Source organism: Strongylocentrotus purpuratus, unplaced genomic scaffold, assembly GCF_000002235.5.
Source record: "Strongylocentrotus purpuratus isolate Spur 01 unplaced genomic scaffold, Spur_5.0 spur5_scaffold_19, whole genome shotgun sequence".
NCBI lineage: Eukaryota > Metazoa > Echinodermata > Echinoidea > Camarodonta > Strongylocentrotidae > Strongylocentrotus > Strongylocentrotus purpuratus.
In genome coordinates this window covers 13257852-13282511 of record NW_022145604.1, presented here as the reverse complement: position 1 = coordinate 13282511, position 24660 = coordinate 13257852, and the positions used below count along the sequence as shown (strand labels likewise).

At 36.4% G+C, this 24660-nt stretch overlaps 1 protein-coding gene across 1 annotated transcript in view; it reads left to right on the top strand.

Annotated features, from left to right (window-relative positions):
• The window catches only part of LOC373367 (integrin beta G subunit), a 70235-nt gene that overhangs the window by 31311 nt on the left and 14264 nt on the right, over positions 1–24660 (top strand). Inside the window, exons 8-17 of the mRNA XM_030990337.1 lie at positions 3524–3608; positions 4543–4629; positions 5527–5610; positions 12453–12533; positions 14064–14159; positions 15046–15135; positions 15786–15973; positions 21809–21893; positions 23148–23290; positions 23966–24038. Coding sequence (XP_030846197.1) covers positions 3524–3608; positions 4543–4629; positions 5527–5610; positions 12453–12533; positions 14064–14159; positions 15046–15135; positions 15786–15973; positions 21809–21893; positions 23148–23290; positions 23966–24038 — 1012 coding nt within the window. The remainder of the gene's footprint in view (positions 1–3523; positions 3609–4542; positions 4630–5526; positions 5611–12452; positions 12534–14063; positions 14160–15045; positions 15136–15785; positions 15974–21808; positions 21894–23147; positions 23291–23965; positions 24039–24660) is intronic.

The following is a 24660-nucleotide window of genomic DNA, read 5'->3' as shown; positions in this document are numbered from 1 at the left end:
GCGCTGCCGGTGTTGGAGCTTTAGCCCATCTTCACTCACACACACTGCACAGCGGCAATGCACTGTATTGTACAAATGCGTGTCAGTCACGGTGATTTTGTCTGATTTTCTTTACTTTTAAGAAATGATTATCAAAATTACGTAAACATGGCGAGAATATCACAAAATAGGCTTTAATTTCATACCTCTATTAATGGAAACTTTATAAAATTGCGGCAATAGTGAATTCGTGATGGAAATTGATTGCAGTTTGGCGATCATTTAGTGGTTCATAGTCTAGATTCAGCTTCTACCAAAACAAAATCGACCGCCAAAAACTCGACCCCTACGCTCCGATCCGTCTCGATCTCTCGCAACTGCGAAAATGTATGTGTTTTGGCGTACTTGCGTGCGACATGGTAAGCCAGGTAAGGTATGGAATATGGTTCGAGTTTTTGTATGACCGATTTTTGTTTATACAATTTTACACGGAGATTCAGCGCGCGGACCAAGAAATGCACGCAATGAATACGAAGCTAGAAGAGAGCGCGCGACCGCTCGTAATCGTTACGGGGGCGATTTGAGATCATTTCACTTTTTGATGTCGCCCCCGAAATCGGATTTTGAGCCTATTTCGGGGGCTGTTTATGGTCTTTCCGGGGCGAATCCGCCCTCCGCCCCCGTGTATTTTTTTGGCTGTGCGTATACGCCGCACCCCGATTTTTTGATTTTTTCTCACCCGAAAATACTGCGGCCTTTACGCCGGAAAATATGATACTTAATGTATTTTCATTGTTATTATCATATTACTGTTAATACACTGTTCGTGAAGTAAAGAGCGTTTGTTTCGTCTAAATTAAGCACAATGTTCAATTCACCTTTCTTCTTAATGCTTATTACATATTTAGATTAAGCGTAATTTTCATTTGTTTTGTAAAGCGCTTAGAAACTGTTTGCGTATAGCAGCACTATATACATTTTAGATATTATTGTTATTACTACCTTCTAACATTTGAATATAATACCGGTAAGATTAATATACATCATAATTATTATGTATCAAGCCCAAAATAATGTATGAAACATGATAATACTAATACTAATCATAATATTCAGGATTCATATAGCTCCTAATACATCTAAGAAGTCTCTAATCTATTAAGTGCTTTACAGATATATTATAGCCCCTGTCATTGGATTTAGGCTTGCCCGAATACAATGTATGCACCTTCTCCACTCCCTGGGGAGCATTCCAGTCAGGCATCTTTTTTTTTTTACAGACACTCACAATGCTAAACAAACAACAAAGATTTTCAGATCAAAATATATTTCATGTAATAAGGGTAAAGGAGAATCCAGTAAACAGACTGGCTTCAAATCCTGTCAATCAGTTGCCCCACACCTATGGATCAAACTCCCCGCATTTCTGAGAAATAGTAAATGACTTCTTCAAGAAACATCTGAAAATGTTCCTCTACATTTCTTAATTTGTCCTTAGACCAAGGGACGGTGCTTTGTTATCCTCTGGAAAAAGGGCCATATAAAGATGCAGTTGTTATTGTTATTATTATCATTACTGTTATTATCTTTATTATTATCATTATTATTAGTAGTAGTAGTAGTAGTAGTAGCAGTAGTAGTCGTAGTAGTAGAAGTACATGTAGTAGTAGTAGCGGTAGTGGTAGTGGTGGTAGTGGTATTATTATTATTATTATTATTATTATTAGTAGTAGTAGTAGTAGTAGTAGTAGTAGTAGTAGTAGTACATGTAGTAGTAGTAGTAGTAGTAGTAGTAGTAGTAGTAGTAGTAGTAGTAGTAGTAGTTGTAGTAGTAGTGTTATTATTATCCTTTCACTACATCAGATCACTTGAAATCATTTGAGGGGATAGTGCGTACATAGATCAATTAAATTGAATGGAAGTTGACTTCCTCAAAGTAATTTGTATCACTTTCACTTGCGTGTGTTAATCTAGATCCATGGTGATAACCAAACTTGATTTGTTATAAATAGAGGGTATGGGTTCTTACATGTTCTTGCAGTATGGAGTAAAATAGTGCATAAACAAGGCAATTCTAAACAAGAATGGAATCGCATTGTTCCAGCCATTATTAACAGGGCAGGGGGAGGGGGGGGGGGGGGGCTGAGCCAGTCTGTACATGTCTGTTGGTTGATGATATGCAGAAATTCAATTCTGTAAATAATTTTGAGGGGAAAAAACAAGAAGTGAATGTTAAAGTTCATTTATGTTTCCCCAAATATACATAAATGTATCTGCAATGTATACCATTGAGAAGACTGGACTTTGTTAAGAGAAAAAACTTTGAGAGTATTTGCATACATGCATGTAAACCACTCAAAAGAAGTTCCGCACTTAGTTTTAGCATCGATATCCTGCTTGTTATTGTATATGTTATCATACTTGATGCTGGTATCATTGAAAATCCTGTTTATTCCTCTATACAATGATGCCCCATATGTACGTAATGATAATGTAATCATGGACTGAGCAATACACTTGAATATATGGCCAAGTCATGAGCGAAATGTTCCAAATGCATTGTTATTGTCAATAGGGAATTCTTCATTTTTTATTTAGAGGGTGGATTGTGTTTTGAAGGAATAACAATGCATTTTACAATATTTCACCTTTCACGTGGCCCTATATATTCAGGTGTACTGCACATTCCATGATTACATAATCATTATCATAATCATATAAGAAGCCACCATTATTATTATTATTATTATTATTGCCAATTGTAAGGGGGAATAAACCAATCAAATATGATAATATAGTAACAAGACATTTCGACGCCCAAACTTGAATTGCAGAACTTTTTCGATGGGTTTTGATCAAAAGCATAGTCAATGATTATATAATCATTACCAATGGGGCTGTATTGTAAAGGGGAATAAACCGACCTTTCAATGATACCAACGTCAAATATGATAATACAGTAACAAGACACTTTTTTTAATGCTCAAACTTGAATCCCAAAACTTTTTTGAAGGGTTTCGATCAAAAGCCCAGTCCATGATTACATAATCATTACTGATGAGGTATTATTGTAGAGGGGAATAAACCGACCTTTCAATGATACCAACGTCAAATATGATAATATAGTAACGACATTTTTTTGATGCTCAAACTTGAATTGCAGAACTTTTTTGAAGGGTTTTGATCAAAAGCACAGTCCATGATTACATGTGCATTACCGATGAGGTATTATTGTGGAGGGGAATAAACCGACCTTTCAGTGATACCAACATCAAATATGATAATATAGCAACAAGAAATTTCGATGCTCAAACTTGAATTGCAGAACTTTTTCGATGGGTTTTGATCAAAAGCATAGTCAATGATTATATAATCATTACCAATGGGGCTGTATTGTAAAGGGGAATAAACCTTTCAAAGATACCAACATCAAATATGACAATATAGTAACAAGACATTTCGACGCTCTAACTTGAATTGCAGAACTTTTGAGGGGTTTTGATCAAAAGAGGATCATCAGAAATCATGTTTTCTTATCTTTCAGATTGATTGCACCTTGTACAGGGTGTGAGGCTCCGTATGGATTCAAGAACGTACTCCCATTGAATGAGAACACTAACTTATTTTCAGTGAGTTTTAGTTCATTTGCTTTGTTGAAAGTGCTTTTATGTAACCTCCATTTTCTCATTTTTGGTACAGTATGTTTTCTTCTTTAAAAAAAATCACATTGTGGATCCAGAGCCCTGTTTCATGTAACTTGTTATTTGTCACATGGTACGATAAATGTTCAAGCTTATCAACACTAGTGTGGCTAGGAGGGATTAGACCACACAGCGAGGTCACTGACAGGTGGCTATCTCATCAACTCAGCTCTCAATAACATAAGAAACTGGCACCGATTGGGGAAGTTTTTTAGATAGAGGGAGCAAGTAGCTACAAGTAGGACAGTGGGGCTTTAAAAGCTACCAACATCCTTGCATTTGATAGGCTATAAATAGATCTGTGATAGATCTGTGGGAGTTGTTATTGATAACACGTTTTGTGAAACAGGCCCCTGATTGCTTCTACTATTAATGATGATACTACATGTAATTTACACAGTCCATAACATTCATTGCGCTGCCTGAAGCAAACATGATTAAAGACAAAATACTTATTCCTAGAATGTAAATACAAATACATGTCAAGATATAATATGAAACATTGTATGAGATACTTGTAATGATAAAATCCACTTTAAGATCACTGAATGAAGCGGACCAGGGGGGCGTTTCACAAAAACTTGTCATCGGTGACAAATGACAGTGTTTGTTATAATCTACTGAAATCCTTGCTTCTGATTGGTTATCAACAGATTTGTCACTGATTTTCGTAATTTTAATTGCAAAAAGGCTTTGTGAAACCGTTCCCAGGTAGATTTTCAGTGAGGTTTTCTAATTTGCATTGTAAGTGGGTGTCTTTGGGATGAAATGTGAGAGTCTGTTTCACAGATTTGCCCCTGCAAGTTACAAAGTATTTTAAAAATGTAAATATTTCTTGTTCTTTGTTTTTTAATTTTACTAGGAAACGGTGATGAACCAGAGAGCTTCAGGAAACCTAGATGCACCTGAGGGAGGCATGGATGCTCTCATGCAAATCACAGTCTGTGGGGTAAGACTACATTCATTGTTCTATTAAAGGGATCTGGTAACTTTGCCTCAGATTCTGAAACAAAATCCTGGATTTAACTCATGCTGCAATAATAATTATAAACCTACAGGTCAGTCAGGAACCCCATTAATTTTACAAGCCGATCGCCTGTCTGATTATCAAGATATCTATGATTGAAAATCGAAACCAAATTTTGTGTTTTCCGAGAGGTTTCATAACACTACAGTCTATTGGGGAAAACAAGTATGGTCAAATCGGTCACTCAAAGATTTTTACTTTTTTGAGGCACTTCTTGATCATTTTGAAGTGCAATTTTGTTTAGGGCTTCAATATTACACCATATTACAGACACTGATAACACGTAGGGCCGTGCATCTCAGATGTAACATTGTTAAACGATGCCTTTAAAGCCCCTCTAAAGTAATGGGAGCCCCAAATCGCCCAAAATTTGATGGAAGAATTTCACTTAATTTGTATCATAATGTGAAAGAGGATGTCATTAGAGACACACTTCTGCAAAGATTTACACCCCCAAAATGTGTTTGAAGACGAATATTGATAAAAGAATATATAATTTGGGTTTTCTATTGTAAAACCTAAAACTTTAGAGGGGCATTAATTAATGTAAAGGAGAATGCAAATCCAACAAACAATAGCTGATAATCTTATTAAAACTGTCAGCCAATTAAAATTTCTTGAGTTTCATTTTCCTTTAAAGAGAAGGCTGAGTTCTGGTTAAGATGACATATAATTTGAGCATTTTCTTTCCTTTTTCGTCAGCTTTGAAGAAATGTTCCATGATTGCACACATCCACGATCGTCTCCTTACAATCTGCTATTGTAAATAATTAACTTTTTATTCCCTATTTTTTTCCCCTTTTTTTTCTTTACCAATAGAACCAAATAGGATGGAGAGAGAATGCAAGGCATCTTGTGATCTACACCACCGATTCTTCCTTCCATTATGCCGGAGACGGAAAGGTATATACCGTAACATATTTATTTGAACTTCTATCTATCTATCTGTCTGTCTGTCTGTGTGTTTGTCTGTGTGTTTGTCTGTCTGTGTATCTATCAATCTTCTATGCCTCTTTCAATGAATGTATATTTCTATCTATGTACCATAGCTAGGAGGACATTGGGGCGAAAACGGAATGGACCTTAAGACACACACACTATGAACATGACTGACAAAGAAAGCGGACAAAATATACAGTTCCTCAGGTAGACAAAGGAACATCCCTTCACTGCTATTATGTAAAAATGTGTAGAACTGGTGTCACATGCATATTCACTTTTTACATAATAGCAGTGAAGGGATGTTCCTTTGTCTACCTGAGGAACTGTATATTTTGTCCGCTTTCTTTGTCCGTTATATTCATAGTGACAGGTTCTCCATCATTTTTTTGTTGTCTTCAGGTGTTCTAGTTAGCCGTTCGAACTGGTTACATTGCGATAGGGGTTGATTTTCTGGGTCTATTCTGAGTTGACAATACCGTTCATTTCTGGGTCAGGGTTCCATGAAGAAATATGCTGAAAGTCTTCTGCATCAAGCATAATATAAAAAAAGATAATCTGCGTGTGTAGTTTATAAAGAGGGATTAAGGATAGATTACAGACTTAAAGAGAAGGTTGAGTTCTGGGATAATAGGTGAAAAAGAATTTGTGAAGTTGTTCAATATTTTTTATGTTAGTGTTGAGGAGTATCATAAATACTGAGAAAGATGGCTCTTCAATGCCCTCATAATAAAAAAAATGGCAAGTAACGGCTGATGGTTGTGGACCACAACTTCATGCATATGTTTGTGTAGTCCCGTACATACACATTTCTGTGTACAGTGGATATGACTCTTACCAAGACTAAGTCAATTTCTAATCATTTTGATGAATCCAAAACCTCACAGTATACCCCATTGTTTCTGTGCTACATGATCAATCTTTCTGATTTCTTCCACACAGTTTCTTTTGCTTTGCAATAGGCCATTTTCATAATGTAACCAAATTTAATGCATAATAAGTCTTTGCGAAGTGCCTCAATACAAATTATTTCATTCCCCAGATAAGAATACTAGTATTTTAATAGTCAGAATGCAAACTGCATATATTAAGTGTTGCTAGGTAGGTCAAGCCATAATGTTTGTCCCACCTGGATGCGACCGTCATTGTTGGTCAAACAGTTTGTGAGCGTCATGTAACGCCTGGCTGGAATGCTCCCCAGGGAGTGGATATTGTGCACACATTGTGTGCAGGCAAGCACTGAATCCAATGACCGAGGTAATAGTATATTTGTAAAGCGCTTAGAGACATTTGTATTAAGCGCTATATAAAAATTAAATATTATTATTATTATTAACTTATGTATACAGTTCGGATTCTGACTATTGAAATACCATTACTCTTATCAGGTGAATGAAATCATTTGTATTGAGGCACTTCATAAAGACTTACACACTAAATTTGGTTACATTACGAAAATGGTCTATTGCATGATCATCACTCACGTTATCTCTAACATATAATACTATCACACTCTTTTACATTGCTCTACATTGCATGTATTGCACGTAATGATGAAAGATGCAATATATGAGCCAAAGATAATCTACATGTATGTATGGTTTATAATTGGGGATTAATGACATAATATACACTTAATCCAAAACTAAGAGATGAAGAACAACTGCTAGCGACATCCTCCTAATTATAACCTTGATCTCAGTGGCTGGTTTTTATTTCCTAGAACAATACAGATATATTACTGTAACTACATTATGTTTGCTCAATTCTGGCTGATATCCAGTTATAATGATATGAAAGCAACTGTTGGAGGTTGAACATAACTGGGTATTTCCGTTCATTAAGCATTTAGTATAATCAAGGTTGTAGTTTTGAGTATGCATCTCATGTTCATTTTTCTGTAATATGATTTTAATAAGCCTACCAGTATGTTAATTACTTTATTTAGCTGTTTTGGGTGAAAAAAGTGCATTGGCTTTACAAAAAGATATCCATGGGATTCTTTGTTTATTTTATTTTGACATAGTTTTTACAAGGTTGTGGTATCAGTTTTTAGAAGCAATTTCTTTTTATCCGAAACATACACATACACTGATGTACATTACATGGTTTTTCCATGTTTTGACTTATATACAAGGATCATTCACACTGTAGCTATATGATAAGTAATTACTTCTTCTTTCTAGTAGTTGCATCAAGATATGCCGTTAAACCAAAGTATAGCAAAACGCATCTTTGAGCATTGTTTTGAGCGATAAATCGATGAAGAATATTAAAGGGTCTTGTTCTAATCTGGCTGTTGTAGTGTATGGAAATTGTATGACTGGGCAGGGCCTATTCTGAGCGCGCACTGACGATTTGGCAGCTGTCATATCAACTGAGTGAACTGACCTCTTCAAAACTAGTTTCATTATACAATGTTTTTATATGTTGTTCTTTCCCAGTCTGTATACCACTTTCACTGTAAGATGAGTCTTTATAGGAGTTTTGTATCAAAACACAAAAATTAGCACTACTGTATTATTATGATTAGAATATCAACTTAGAGGAAGTGAAGCATATAAAAGAGATTGCATTAGAAACATCCAGAATTGCTTCAAAAATAGCATTGAGGGAAAATATATAACTTAATATCACCCCCCCCCCCCCCCCTTTCCCATCATATCAACCAATTTAGGTTCTTGATCAAAGCTATGCCGGCCTCAAAAATACAAAAACAGCACTACTGTATTATTATGATTAGAATATTAACTTAGAGGAAGTAAAGCATATTATAGAGATTGTATTAGAAACATCCAGAATTGTTTCAAAGATAGATACTGTAGCCTTCAGGGAAGATATATAACTTCTTATCATATCAATTCTATCCCCCCCCCCTCCCCCATCCTATCAACATATTTATGATCTAGATCAACGCTATGCCGGCCTTAAAATCACAATAACAGAACTACTGTATTATTATTAGAATATTAGCTTTAATAGAGGAAGTGAAGCCTATAAAAGAGACTGCATTAGGAATATCCAGAATTGCTTTAAAAAAAGCATTCAGGGAAAATGTATAACTTCATATCATATCAATTCTATTCCCCCCCCCCCCCCCCCTCCCCAATCATATCAACCAATTTAGGATCTAGATCAAAGCTATGCCGGCCTCAAAATTACAAAAAAATAACTACTGTATTATTATTATTAGAGTATTTAAAGGAAGTGAAGCATATACATGTAATAGTGACAGCATTAGAAACATCCAGAATTACTTCAAAAATAGCCTCCAGGGAAAATATACAACTTTATATCATATCGATTCTACCCCCCCCCCCCTCCCTCCCCCATCATATCAACCAATTTAGGATCATGATCAAAGCTATGAGGGCCTCAAAATCACAAAAACAGAACTACTGTATTATTATTATTAGAGTATTAACTTAGAGGAAGTGAAGCATATAAAAGAGATTGCATCAGAAAAATCCAGAATTGCTTCAAAAAGAGCCTTCACAGAAAATATATTACTTCATATCACATCATTTCTACCCCCCCCCCCCCCCCGAAACATATCTACCAATCTAGGATCTACATCACAATTATGCCGGCCTCAAAATCACAAAAACAGCACTTTTGTATTATTATTATTAGAGTATTATAGAGGAAGTGAAGTATATAATAGAGATTGCATGAGAAACATCAATAATTGCTTAAAAAATAGCCTTCCTGGAAAATATATAACTTCATATCAGATCATCTCTACCCACCCCCCCCCCCCAAAAAAAAACAACATATACATGTATATCAACTAACTTAGGATCTAGTTCAAAGCTATTCCGGCCTCAAAAACACAAAAACAGCACTACTATATTGTTATTATTAGAATATTAACTGAGAGAAAGTGAAGCAAAATATTATAGAGATTGCATTAGAAACATCCTGAAAAGCTTCAAAAATAGCCTTAAGGGAACCTATCAACCAATTTAGGATCTGGATCAAAGCTATGCCGGCCTCAAAAACACAAAAACAGCACTACTGTTTATTATTTAGACTATGAATTTACAGGAAGTTAAGCTTATAATAGAGATTGCATTAGAAATATCTAGAATTGCTTCAAAGATAGATAGCATTCAGGGAAAATATATAACTTCATATCATATCATTTCTACCCCCCCCCCCCCAACATATCAACCAATTTAGGATCTAGATCAAAGCTATGCCGGCCTCAAAAACACAAAAACAGAACTACCGCATTATTATTATTATCACAATATTAGCTTACAGGAAGGGAAGTATATAATAGAGATATTCCCAGTTGTCTGAGCTCAATAAAAACAGAGCCAAAATGAGTAACACGATACACGGTGGCTGAACGCATGATTGTTCTCAGTGCGGTGGATAAATAAATAGCTGTATTGGTATTATTAGAATATTGACTTAAAGGAAGTAAAGCCTATAAAAGAGATTGCATTAGAAACATCCAGAATTGCTTCAAAGAAAGATAGCATTCCTGGAAAATGTATGATTTCATATCATATCATTTCTAATCCCCCCCCCTCCCTCCCCCATCGTATCAACCAATTTAGGATCTAGATCAAAGCTATATGCTGGCCTCAAAATCACAAAAACAGCACTACTGTTTATTATTTAGACTATGAATTTACAGGAAGTTAAGCTTATAATATCCAGAATTGCTTCAAAGATAGATAGCATTCAGGGAAAATATATAACTTCATATCATATCATTTCTACCCCCCCCCTCAACATATCAACCAATTTAGGATCTAGATCAAAGCCATGACGGCCTCAAAAACACAAAAACAGAACTACTGTAATATTATTATTATTATCACAATATTAGCTTACAGGAAGGGAAGTATATAATAGAGATTTTATCCCAGTTGTCTGAGCGCTATAAACACACAGCCAAATGAGTAATACAATACACGGTGGCTGAGTGAATAGGCCTGTCTACATCAGCTCGAGTTTGCCAAATAACGTGCTGTTTTCAGACTCTGGATATTATCCCCAAGCTTGAAATCGCGTCTTCACCAGACCGATACACTCATCACAAACTAGCTTGGACGGGCGCAAATTAGTCCGCTATTTCCCCGCTATTTCCCAAATAGCGGGATATTTGGGAAACAAGACCAACATTTCTTTGGATATTTTCTCGACCAAATAACCCGCTAATTGCAACTGCAGGCTGATGAAGACGCAAATTAGCTGGATAATTTGCGATCAGGATAGTTGAAATAGCGGGTTATTTGGCAAACTCGAGCTGATGAAGACAGGCCTAATGATTGTTCTCAATGTGGTGGACAAATAAATAGCTGATTCTGACTCATATATTGTGTTCTAAGCTGGCTAGGACTAACTTCCTGGCTCTGCTTTTGTTGTATAATACACGTACATGTAGCTCCAATGTCATGTATGCTGTTAGCTGTATTATATTGTTTATGTGTACATGTGTATGTATTTGTCCAATAGAACAGTTTGTAGTTATCACATTTCAGTTTGGGTTTTTGTTTTCATTTTAGTTTCTTTTACTTTACATGAAAAGCAATGCATGAGACATTGCATATTAACAAAATTGATATTCATGAACAATAAAGACATCTACACGGCATAAGTTTGTATTACATTTACACTAGACAATTTCAAAGTTACATAGAAAAAAGGGAACTTTTTCAAAAGCATAACTTGTTGATTTTTAGTTTTTCTAAATCATTTTGACACAGTGTCATTCATAATAAGGTAGAAGTATAATAATTATTTTTTTAAAAGAAGAAAAAAAAAGCAAGTATCATATACAAATTACCCCAAATGTCAACAGATCTTTTAAATATGGAATGGTTCCACTTTGTGCATTTTAGAATAATCACTGCCAAAGTCATAGATGTGCTTCATGAATACATTTTGTTTTGCCCTTTCAAGAAGAATACTTCCACCTGTGATCCATAGAATGCACTGTGGGTGAATAAATGAATAATGGTTACATAACTTTCATGAGCGTGTATCCATTATTCATCTTGGTGGGTTTTAACATTTTGGCAGTATGACCTTTATCTGCCCATGCGCAGATCGTACAAACTGGCTTATTACTGTCAAACCTGTATACATGTAGACAGGCTGCTGGGGGGGGGGGGGGGGCATGAAAAAGCATGAGAAAAAGCATGAGAAAAAGCAATTTAGCTCCAAAGTGAAAAGTAATCATGGATGTAGTTCATTTGTTGTAGAATACATTAAATGCTTAATAGAACAACATTTAACATGAAGTGTAAATAATATATACAATTGATAACTAAATTATTCACACCCTTTATACAAGTTTTTGTAATTTTATAATGATGAACAAAATTAGTTTGTCCCGAATTGTTTTTCTTGATAATGTACATATAAAGCTTACATCTAAAAGTATTCAACTACTACACCTTCATTCCTGAGTTACGAAAAACGCTCACAAAGAGCCACCAAATTTACAAAGGGTATGAATAATTAACTGTACATATATGTAAATCCATATATACCTGTACCTGCACATTTACATGTGTATGTATAATTTACAATGCAATATGACAGTACAATGTACCTGTAAAAGTACAACGTATGTTTTGTTCAATTCATATAAAGCTGTAGGTTCAGATAAATCTTTAATATTCAAGTTGTGATGTTTCCTAGGACTCTTCTATTTCTTTTTTTCTTTTTGCTGTGCACATCTTCACTTCAAAGAAACAGAGAAGGAAAGAGAAATGACATACTTATACAATTTGTATTTAACATTACAATGTAATGAATTGCTTTTTTCTTTTGTTTTCCTACAGCTTGGAGGTATCATTACTCCCAATGACGGACAATGCTATCTGGACCCTATTTCACAGAACTATACTATGTCACATTACTTGGTAAGTACCCCACCCCTTCCCCCTCCACCCCCCCCCCCCCCAACAAGTAAGCCAATTAAATGTATAGACCAGTTTTGGAAACGCCCCCTTTCAAAAAATGAAATGGAAGCTCTTATTACCAATCATGTGAAAGAATATGTTTTGACTGATATGTGATGATACAAATTTTGCCGAGAAACCGCCTACTAATTGATATATTTGGTAAATTAATATATCTATCCGGACTGGATAGATATTGTGCAGTCTCTTATAATCTTTTTGTGTACGGTTGTTTGTAACTTTACCAAGACTGGGTCAAATTTCTTATCATTTTGATGATTCCAGAACCTTGTAGTACACAAATACTTATATGCTAGATGATCAACCTTTTCTGATCGATTCCACAATGTTTCTTTCACAATGCAATCGCATGACCAGAACTGGTCTTTACCTTTGATAAACAAAACTTGAGAAAAAGGAAGAGAACACTCCAGGTTTCAATGGTAATTTCGGTCTAAGAGGAAAGAACAGAGTCTTCCTATATGTACACATGTACACTTTAATGTATCGCTGGACAAAATGTACATGGACGTCCATATTAAAATAGCGTGTAATTATTAATGATCTTGCATTATTGAAAATATTGAGATTTTCTAATGAAACCCCAAATTAATCATTGGAATCATTCAGTAGGCACATACTATCAAATTGATATACTGTAAGTATCTACATTGTAGTCGTGTTTATTATAAAGAGAAAATACTACCATCCTAGAAGTCCCCAGAACCCGAACCACCCATTATGGGGACCGTGCATTTGGGCATGTTGCACCAGTCAGTTGGAACAAACTGCCAAGTGCCATTCGACACATTCAATGCTTTGAAACCTTTCAGAAACATGTTAAAACGGTTTTATTTACTCAGAGTTGCAAATGATATTATGTTGTTGAAATTCTGGAGAGAGATTTGTGTATTTTGTTTTGTATAGCGCCTTGAGTAAGTAATTAGAAAAGTGCGCTTTATAAATATTTATTATTTTTATTATTATTATTAAGTATAGGGGAAAAACCTGGAGGTCATGGGTTTGAAACCAAGTAGATGCGCTTGTGCCCTTTGGTAAGGCGTTAACCCTCATTACCAAGTCCCTCGGAGAGGACTTAAAGCCGTCAGTCCCCTGGTTGCTTACCTAAAATGTATGCTTTCTTAGCAGTTAGGTAAAACAAACAAACAAACATAAACTTGCCGCCAATCATATTAAGCATTTTATAGTGTAAATAGATCACAATCCTTTTAGGAATTTTGTTACTTATGTTTCATCACCTTTGTGGTTCATTGTTTAAACTGTATAATAGTTGCAACTTATCTTTGATAAAGACATTGTTATATTCTTTTTCATGTGAAGTCAATTCAAATGGATTGTAAAATTGAAAATGATTTGTTATATTATAATCTTTTTCATGTGATCTCCAATGAATTATGAAATTGTGAAGATGCATAAATTAAATGAATAATAAAATAAATGAAATAAACATATTTGTTTGTTGATTTCCAGGACTACCCATCCATCAGTCATCTCAACGCTAAGATGAGAGAGAACAGTGTGATCCCCATATTTGCTGTCATCCAGAAAGAGTTTGAGATCTACAATGTAAGTTTCTAGATAAAGTCAAACCTGCATTACCGACCACCTGTATAGAAAGACCTGTCTATAGAGACCACATTTTTTGTTTCCCCTGAAAATGGTTTCTCATTGAAACATCTACTAAAGGAACCTGTACATGAAGACCACCTGTCTTTAAAGACCAATTTTCTTGTCTCCCTTTGGTGGTCTTTATAGACAGGTTTCTCTGTAGAAAGTTTACATAAATCATAATCGGACAAATAATAACAAAGTTATGATTGTTTTGAATATATAAAATTGATTTATCCAACAGTTTAAGATTTAGCAGTTACGTAGTAGTAGTAGTAATAATAACATTACTGTTTCTTATAGAGCACTTTACCAGTTACATTGTACCGGACCTATGTGCTTACAGTATTATTACCCCGGCCACTGGATTCTGTTATGATTCTGCACTTTAGAGTGCACATTCTCCACTCCCTTGGGGAGCATTCTAGCCAGTCGGGCGCGCTCATGCTAATCCAACCACATTGACGTTCACATCTCACCAGGTACCCATTTAGCACCTGGGTGGAGAGAAGCAATGTAGATTAAAATGCCCTGCTCAAGGAAGGAAATGCTATGCCGGGGCTTGAACCCATGACCTTTGCACTCACTGTAGAGTGATTCTAGACCACTTGACTGTGACACCTCTACATGCACAATTCCTGAACAATGAAAGATGTTCATGCGTGGGTATATAGCCGTTTGTGAAGTAGGCAACTTGGCGATCACTACATAACACAGAGCAAACGGGTATTACGCTCCCGTGCGGACGTTCGTGTGCTGCCCGCTATATACCCACGCATGCACAATTCATGTCAGGACTTTCAATTTAACTGCCTTTTCCCCGAACTCTTTGTGTTTCCTGCAGAATCTGACTCAATACATAGAGGGCGCTACAGCGGGTATTCTGGCCCAGGATTCCAACAACATTGTACAGCTGGTCAAAGACAACTACAGTGTAAGTTATATAGCTCTATATAGTGTGTGGATGTGCAGAGATGGCAATGTCCTTAAGTGGGGGGACTTCTTCATCTTTTGTGAAGACGAATAAAATGGTGAACATACGGTACATGTCTGTCTTCAGCCGTTTGTTTTTTTCTGTGGTTTTTCATCAAGTTATCGTCATGTAGTTACGATCCGTTGTCAAATTAGAAAATGAAAGATACTGTATATTCATGCATTCAGACATGCTGTAGATGTTATTAGCAGTTTGGAGCATTAAGGATGTTAGTAAACATACTTTAACACAGAGTTAAAAAGGAAACCTTGTAATCTTTAAAGTCATAAGCCAATGCTCGTATTGAAGATTAAAAAACTTTTTTGTTGGGTGTTATTATTTGTAAGGTAGTCAAAGTTAAAGGTAATGCAAAGTTTTGGGAAATTTGAAAATTGGATGGATAGTAATTTCAACACTTTAGACTCAATTTCAACTGCGACAACTATCATTGAATATTGTAAATCACATTATACTTCCAATATGTTCATTTGAACCAAATTCATGACCCCACACAAAAACTCGGTATTAAATTTAATATACATGTATTTAATGGAATATATTTTACAGAATCCCCCAAATCGTAATTTGCATTTCAATTTTTTTTCTCACAGAAAATCACATCCAGAGTCGAAGTGGTAGACGACGCCCCCGAGAACGTGACCATCGACTACGTCGCCCATTGTCCCGGAGGACAGGTCACGCCAGGGTCACAGGTGTGCGAGGGTCTTCAGCTTGGCGACACGGTCAACTTCACGCTGACCATTACGGCGACCGGATGTCCACCCAATAAATACCAACAGTGAGTATTTTTGTATATATATAAATTATGTAAATCATTAATACAGTTTGGTTTACCTGACTGTTAGGGAAACATGTGTGTGCTTGTAAGTAAGCAACCAGGGGACCGACAGATTAAGTCCTCTCTGATCGACCTCGTAATGAGAATTAATGCCTTACCAAAGGATACAAGCGCACCGACTTAGTTCCAAAATCTTAATCGAAGAGTTTCCGCCTTCATTTCTTCCTACAGCTACTTTATATTTGGCCTATAAGTTCCAAATGAGAGTATGGTCTCTGTGTAAAACATTTATCTTTATCTGCCATCCTCGACCCAGGTGAAGCTCATTGGAACGCAATAGGAAGAAATTCCTTTAAATTTTTGATGCACGGCTACCAGACATTCAGCCTATATTGTTTCTATGTTAATCTTTAATCTTCATTTGCTACATCTGATTCAGTTGAGGTAAATGGGTATCCAGTAGAAGGAAATTTTTTGGATTTTTTTAAGCATAGCTACTGGATTTTTGGCCTTTAAATTAAAGTTGAGCATTTTTTTATATTGTCAATCATTAATCTACATTTGCTTCTCTTGACCTGGGTGAAGAAAGTGGGTACGCAGTATTAACCAAAGCTTCCTTGAATCTCTCTAACTTATGCCTGCCGTTGGTAACTCTTCACTCAAGATGCGAAGGTCATTGATATGAGCCCCAGCTTTGCATATTTATCCCTTTTTTTTCTTTTTTTAAACGGGATGAAACTTGGAGAGTTTTGTAAACAAATTATCGATGAAGGCATGCTTGTGAAGAGGTATGTCATAGAGCTACTGCTAGGAGCAGCTAGCTGTGAAAAATTGCACAAATAGACCAGTTCACGGTTACCACATGTCCCAAATGACTCCAAATATCCACAGATCTTCAAAACAATAAGAGGTCCCACTTTGTACATTTGGAAACAATCACTTCTACAACTATGGAGATGCTACATACGTAGCCTTTGTTTCCCCTTTTCAAAGAATACTTCCACCTGTGTATCATGAAGTGCACTGCTTGTGCATATGAATAATAGTTACATAACTTTCATGAGCACATGTCCAGTATTTTGTCTCGGTGTATTTCACAATTTGGTCTGCAATGACCTTTGTCTGCACATGTTCAGACTGCAACTATGAACTGGCTTATTCTAATAGAGCACCTGAGGATATAGGACACCACACAGGAAGCGCATCTAGGATGTACAGCTTCCATATTATGTTTGTTTTGAGTTCTGTGTCATCTTTGTGTTTCACTGATCTAGGGGGTGTTTCACAAAACTTGTCATCAGTGACAAATACACTTTTTATTATAAGCTACTGAAGTCCTTGCTTCTGATTGGTTATCAGCAGATTTGTCACTGTTTTTTGTCATCTGTCATTGAAAGAAGGCTTTGTGCAACGGATCCCAGATGGCCAGAGGAAAAGGGAAGCATGCCCTGTGGTGTGGCGTTACATCAGCATGAGGCCTGTTTTCATCAGCTCGAGTTTGCCAAATAACCCGCTATTTTCATACTCAGGATATCATCTCGAAAGCTTGAAATTGCGTCTCCACCAGACCGATACGCTCATCACAAACTAGCCTGGACGGGCATAAATTAGCTCGCTATTTCCCAAATAGTGGGATATTTTGGAAACAAGACCAAGATTTCTTGGGATGTTTTCTCGACCAAATATCCTGCTAAATGCAACTGCGGACTATCCGATCGCAAATTAACCAGTTAATTTGCGAACGGATAGTTTGAATAGCGGGTTATTTGGCAAACTCGAGCTAATGAGGACAGGCCTCGTGATGTTTAGGTTTGTGTGGATTAGGTTCTCCATTTACTGAGTTGAATGTGCAGGAATTAATGCAGGAAGGAGTGTGTGGTAGGTTTCTGTTTCTTCTTGAAACATGTACAAACCTCATGCATGTAAAATTACACTCTTTATAAAGAGTTGGGAGAAATACGATTGTACATGTGCATTGTATGTGTAGGTATGGATAGACAGATGGAGAAAGGGAAACCAGGTATTGAAAAAGAAAGACAGGGAGAGTGGGGTAGAGAAAGGGGGAGAGAGGGAAGGAGAAGGGCATGACGAGAGAGAGAGAGAAGAGAGAGAGAAAGAGAGAGAAGGGAAGAGAAGGATGGAGAAAGACGAGGAGAGATTTAGTATGACTACATTCCAATAACTCAATTTCAAGAACTAATATGAGCAACCAACAGCTCAGTCAATTGAAAAAAGAAATTCATTTTTTGCCAAGTGTATGGCCAAGTTTATTTTGGCAGGCCTATGTACCACCATGACACTTTCGTTTACAGTAGCCTCTGCCAATATAAATCCATAAAACCCACATTATTAAATGCTCCGTTCTCATATGACGATATGAATCAGCCTTTGATTGTATTTCCTTCCCCCACCCCCTCCTTTTTTTTTTAGGGGGGGGGGGGGTTTAGGGTTACAATGACATACAGTCAACAACTAGATTATTCATACCCTGAATTTAGTCGTGTATGTGTGCATACAAGGAGATTAACACGTACATGCCTATGTATCTCCTTGGTACATACATGTATCTTTTGCAGTGGTTTTCCTTATCTGCAATTGTCAGCAAGTTTTCAGAATTTTTTATTTTCTAACTGATCCAACTAATGTTGTGTATAATATGTCATGTAGAATGACTGTAACACAATTCTGAAAAAAATCCAGTTTCCCTTCTAGTACTAGTGACGATTTACTTAAAACCTTTCAGGACAGGATTTATTTTTAGGGCTAATTTGATCACTATTGCTCACTATTGTCCTTCTAATTGGCAACAATGATATATTTCTGTTATTGCTACATCGTTCTAATAAAATGTAGTGTCTCTGAAAACAATATACATGGGCTGTAATATAGTCGAAAAGTTGGAACAAATTGCCAATTTTTATTGAAAAAACAATGTGAAGTCACTCAAAATATTTTAAAGCTTACTTTCCTTTTTAGAATTCCTAGCACCAAACGCCATATAATCATGAAACCAAAATGGATGCAGTATGTGCAGAAATGTTTGACCTTCCTACTCATGCATCTGGCATATTGGCAGGGCTCTGAAGAAGATGTTATTCATGCAGCCAAACCATCAAATGTGCAATGATTGTCGCAAAAGGGTTAAAGAGAAGGTTGAGTTTTGGGAAGAGGTGAAAAATAATTTGTGAGCGTTATCATTGTAATATGCAAGTGTGGAAGAACATCATTTGAAAATGTTCCCTGAAAAGCATGGCTCTATATTAATGCCTTAATATTCTAAATATGGCATGTAACAGTATACATATATACATGTTCGTGTAGTCCCATATACATCTTTCTGTGTACAGTGCTTGTAACTTTACCAAGACTGGGCCTAATTTCTTATCATTTTGATGATTCCAGAACCTTGCAGTACATACCAATACTTATAGGCTACATAATCAACCTTTTCTGATCGATTCCACACCGTTTCTTTCACAATTAATGCAATCACATGACCAGAAATCAACTTTATCTTTAAATATGACAGGATGTTTGTATAAATAACAGTCATAAGCCTTGATGGTGATTCCAAGTAGATACACTGACAGGAAATGATATGATACTGTGTACCTTACTACCTTCATCATGTAATTGTCATGCCAACAAATGTGCAGGTTTCCCCTCTTTTTTCTTCACATGCAATAATGAACACGTTTACTGTATGATGTTGGTCATTATGCTACCGGGCTGTAAAAATGTGTTGAAATCTATATCTTCTTACCTACCAGTATATGTTTGTGTATAGGCCTTGTACAGTGCATATAATATAGGCTGGAAAAAGGTGAATCCCGGTCGAACAGTTTGGTGAGGAATCGGGATTAAACCAACTTCCTGTGCTATGTACCGACAGGATATTAAGGAGTGAATTTAAGGTCAACAAAACATCATGACATGTAACTCAGGGCTGTCAACCCTCCCACATTTGGAGGGAGTCTCACGCCACCACGCTCATTCTCCCGCCGCCCCAAAAGCTCGTAGCGGGAGATTCCCGCCACCATGCCTTCCTCCCGCTCTCCCGCCCTCCCGCCAACGATGTAGAATCTCCCGGTTCATGAAAAAACCTCCCGCCAAACCGTACCGTATACCCCCCTCGCTTATTCAGTGGCTGGCTGAGTCGTTGCAAAATTTTCCTGCTTATTCAGCGGCTGGCTGGATTTGGCATTTAATATTTCTCCAAAAAAAAAATCTCCCTCCAAGCAGTTTCCCTAAGTTGACAGCCCTGTCTAACTTGCTTTAATATCCTTCGTTCAATGAAACCAACTTTAATGAAACCAACTTGATATCAGAGTAGACTTCACTTTAAGAAAAAAATCTCTTAAAGTTAGAGTCAGGTGTACATGTAGTTGATACTCATTGTCTTTAACTTTATGACATGCACGAGTATGAGGAGATTACATCTGTGTCAAATGAGAGTAATTAGAGGATTTATCACCAAAGTCTATAGGCCTGTCTTCATCAGCTTGAGTTTGCCAAATAACGCGCTATTTTCAGACTTGGGATATTATCCCGAAGCTCGAAATTGCGTCTTCACCAGACCCGTACGCTCATCACAAACTAGCTCGGACGGGCGCAAATTAGCCCGCTATTTTCCAAATAGCGGGATATTTTGGGAACAAGACCGATATTTCTCTGGATATTTTCTCGACCAAATATCCCGCTTAATTGCAACTGCTGGCTGATAAAGACTAATTTGTGATCTGGATAGTTCAAATAGCAGGTTACCGTATTTGGCAAACTCGAGCTGATGGAGGCAGGCCTTATGCCAGTTTCCAAAGGAAATACTGCACAGGTGTTGCTACATTGTACATGCACCCATTGATAGACATAATGATTCTCAAAATACATACACCGAAACTTCATTGCTGTTTGAAACTTTCCTTTCAGTTTTGGTTTAAAGTGTGGTCATTATGGAGTCAGTCTGTACGTCCATAAATTATGTACCAAATATGACATTGATCAACACATAATGTTTTCATGTATAAAAGTGTCTGCTAAAGAGGCAGAAAGGCAACACTGTGTAAAATGTATTGTGGCTTCTGGCTTAGCAGATATTATGATCAAGTACTGACATGCAGTTTAAAGAGAAGGTTGAGTTCTGGGAAGAGGTGAAAAATCATTGTATTATGCAAGTGTGGAAGAAAATCAGATAAAAAATGTACCCTGAGAAGCATGGCTCTTCAAATGCCTTAATATTATAAATATGGTATGTACCGGTATAAGATCATACAAATCAGTACATGTTCGTGTAGTCTCATATACATCTTTCTGTGTACAGTGCTTGTAAGTTGTAACTTTACCATGACTGGTCCAAATTTCTTACAATTTCGATGATTCCAGAACCTTGCAGTACACACCAGTACTTATATGCCAGATGATCAAACTTTTCTTATCGATTCCACATCGTTTCTTTCAAAATGTAATTACATGGCCAGAACTCAACTTTATCTTTATTAAAAGGACTAGCAAGGAATTTCCTTGATTTCAGTTGATTGGATACACTTGTATCGATTATGTGTATGTATTGATTGAAAATGAAACAGTTTAAATAGTTTTGTCGCTCCCATTTTCATTGACAATCAAGGCCCTGTTTCAGAACACTTGTTGTTATAACAAGATACAATAAATGTTATAAGCTACTGAAATCCTTTTATTTGATTGGTTACCCGGCAGATTTGTCATAGATTTGTTTATGAGACAGGCCTCATATTTATAACACACACTTTGGTTACGTGTGTATTTGCAGGTTTAACCAATTTTTGTAAATGGTGTTTCATTTCTTGTCGTTTTTATTAGGTTCACTGTACGCCCCATTGGATTCAACGAGGAACTGAAAGTGAATGTAGAGTTTGCGTGCGACTGTGACTGCGAAGCACAAAAGGCAAGTACTAAAAGTAACATTCAACTAGTATGGTTTAGGCCTATTTAAATTTGATTGAAATTAATAAGTTAATGATATGATATTAAATAATATGAGGTAATTTCACAATATGTGGGTTCCCTATCAACAATTCATTAAATTTATATATTATACTTTGTTACGGAATGTTACAATCAAAGAAGGTAAATTATTGGTCATTCTGTATTTAACAAAGCTTTGTAAAAAACAATATTTTATCAATTTGATGAATGGTTGGTGGATTAGAAAACTCACCTGTTGTGAAAATAACTTGCTGCTTCCCCAGCTGGGCTGTTGGTTCTTGCATCGAGTCCTCTGTCTGCGAAGTAGAAATAAGCCATTTGATTATGCACTGTTGGCAAGTTGACCATTAAATGACAGGGGCATAATGATATAAAAACTGTTGGGGGGGGGGGCACAAACTAAAATCTGCATTGCCACCACCCACCAGGTAGCATAATGGGCAAAAGTGAGAAGAAAAAACCCCGGAAAATTATGTAATTTCAGCAACATTTGCTAATCACTGGCATCAAATTAGTTATAGACCATGTTTGAATTTTTGGGGGGCCATTGAGGGGGGGGGGGGGGTTGTCACCCCCGCCAAGCCCCCCCCCCCCCCCCACCCCAATCAGTACGCCAGTGGATCATGACGCTGTGCGATAAACAATACGCTAGGGCAGACAGTTCATCAGTTCAATGCCTCTTTAACAGCATTGCTCAATATATTTTAACCATATGTTTGAAGGGATCTTATAAATTCCATGTTTTCAAAAGTAATTTAAATATAGTTCTTAAAGGGATTGGGTATCTTTGTCTCAGATTCCAAACAAAATCCTGGATTTAGCTGATGCTGCAACCATAATTATAAACTTTTAGGGTCAGTCAGCAATCCCATGACATATACAAGTCGAATGCCTGTCTGATTATCTATAATAATAATACAAAATAATAATAACAATATTTATAAAGCGCAACATATCCATCTCTAGAGATGCTCAAGGCACATACAAATAATTTAAATTAATATTCAACATACTTAAGATACACCACAAGAAAGGTTTATTTAATTTTGTGATAGATGGAGGCATGTCCAACTTATCTAAATACTAGAATCTTGTTTTTCATTGTACCTTTCTTTGTCAAACGTATATATCCTTCATTTCGTACATCTGCTTACCGGTATACTGTTTTATGCTTTGAGAAAAATTAAATAAAGATTTTTTTTTTTTTTTTCAGGTTGAGAATAGTCAGGTATGCAGTGGAGGAAATGGCACCTTGGAGTGCGGCAGTTGTATCTGTAACCCGGGACACTATGGCCGATACTGTGAGTGCAGCAGTGACGATCCTACGCTAGAAGACAATGACGCACCTTGCATATCGTGAGTACATCAGCTTAACCGAATACTTTGAGATTACGCTGAAGCCAAATATCTAGGTTTATCCACACAAAAAATATTGATAATACTCCATGATATGATATGTATGTAGACTATTCAAGCTTTGTTCATTTTCCTCTGTATTTGTAACCTATAATTTGTACAGGGCCTCTCAGGAAAACAGTTTTAACACTGAGAGAGTAACCCTGTTTAAATCAAACAAATAAATAAATGAATAAGTAAAAAACGACTTTTAACTCATGCCGCCGTTGACTGGCCTTTTTTCAACATTCATATCAAAATGTATATCTATTTGGGCAGACAAAGAGAAATTAGGTAGCGATGATGGCTTCACTTTAAACATATTCCGATTATAATGGTGACATTAGTGGCTCATTTACACATGCGGCTGGAAACCGCAGCATTTATTTTTTTAAGTGTGAATGACTAGCAAGTGGGGATGAAAGCGTGGCTGCACGCAGAAGCTTCCTTCGCACACTTGTTATTTGTGCATTGTAAGATATAGAAACGTTAAGCGTATTATAAATGTATGTCCGTAATAATGAAAAAAGCACCATGATTTACTGTGTTATACATGTATGTTAACAAGCCTTCAGGGATTGAATGTACTTGTATACTGATACTGTCTGTTTTCCTCTCTTTCTACACCCCGTTCAGACCAAACACATCCATCGTTTGTTCAGGAAGAGGATCTTGTGTGTGCGGAAATTGCATCTGTTTCCCAAGACCGGTGAGTATGACATGGGCCAACACAAATTCCATGTCAAATTCCATCCCAACTTTATTCTGTGTGCAGTTTATAATACTTTTTTTTCATCATTACTATGTAGAAAGGTACTCTGATCTACAAATCTTTGTGCTTTGTATTAAATACTGTAAAGTCACAAACTTTTGTGACATTAAACTTTCACGAACTATAAACACCACAATTTTTTTCGCTTGAAACTTGGATGAGTTGCAAACACATTGTGTTGTTCAAGTTTTGATTTAGTAATTTTGCAGCGTGTGAATTCTTCATTTGTTTGGAGAATGGATATTGTATTTAATGCCTCACTGTTGACAATAAAAGTCCATTTTGCAGAACCGGTATTTGACTTTTGACTTAACTTCAAATGTATTGCACATTCCACGATTATATAATCATTACAAATGGGGCATCGTTGTAAAGGGAAATAAACAGGCCTTTCGGTAATACCAATGTCTTATTGTTTAAACATATTTGTGGCCTACACATAAAGATCAATTGATTCATCTGTAATTGAAAACAAGTCAGAAAAAAAATCTTGGAACCAGCAGGATTTGAAGAGAGATATTAACGCTCAAACTTGAATTGCAGAACTTTTTTTATGATT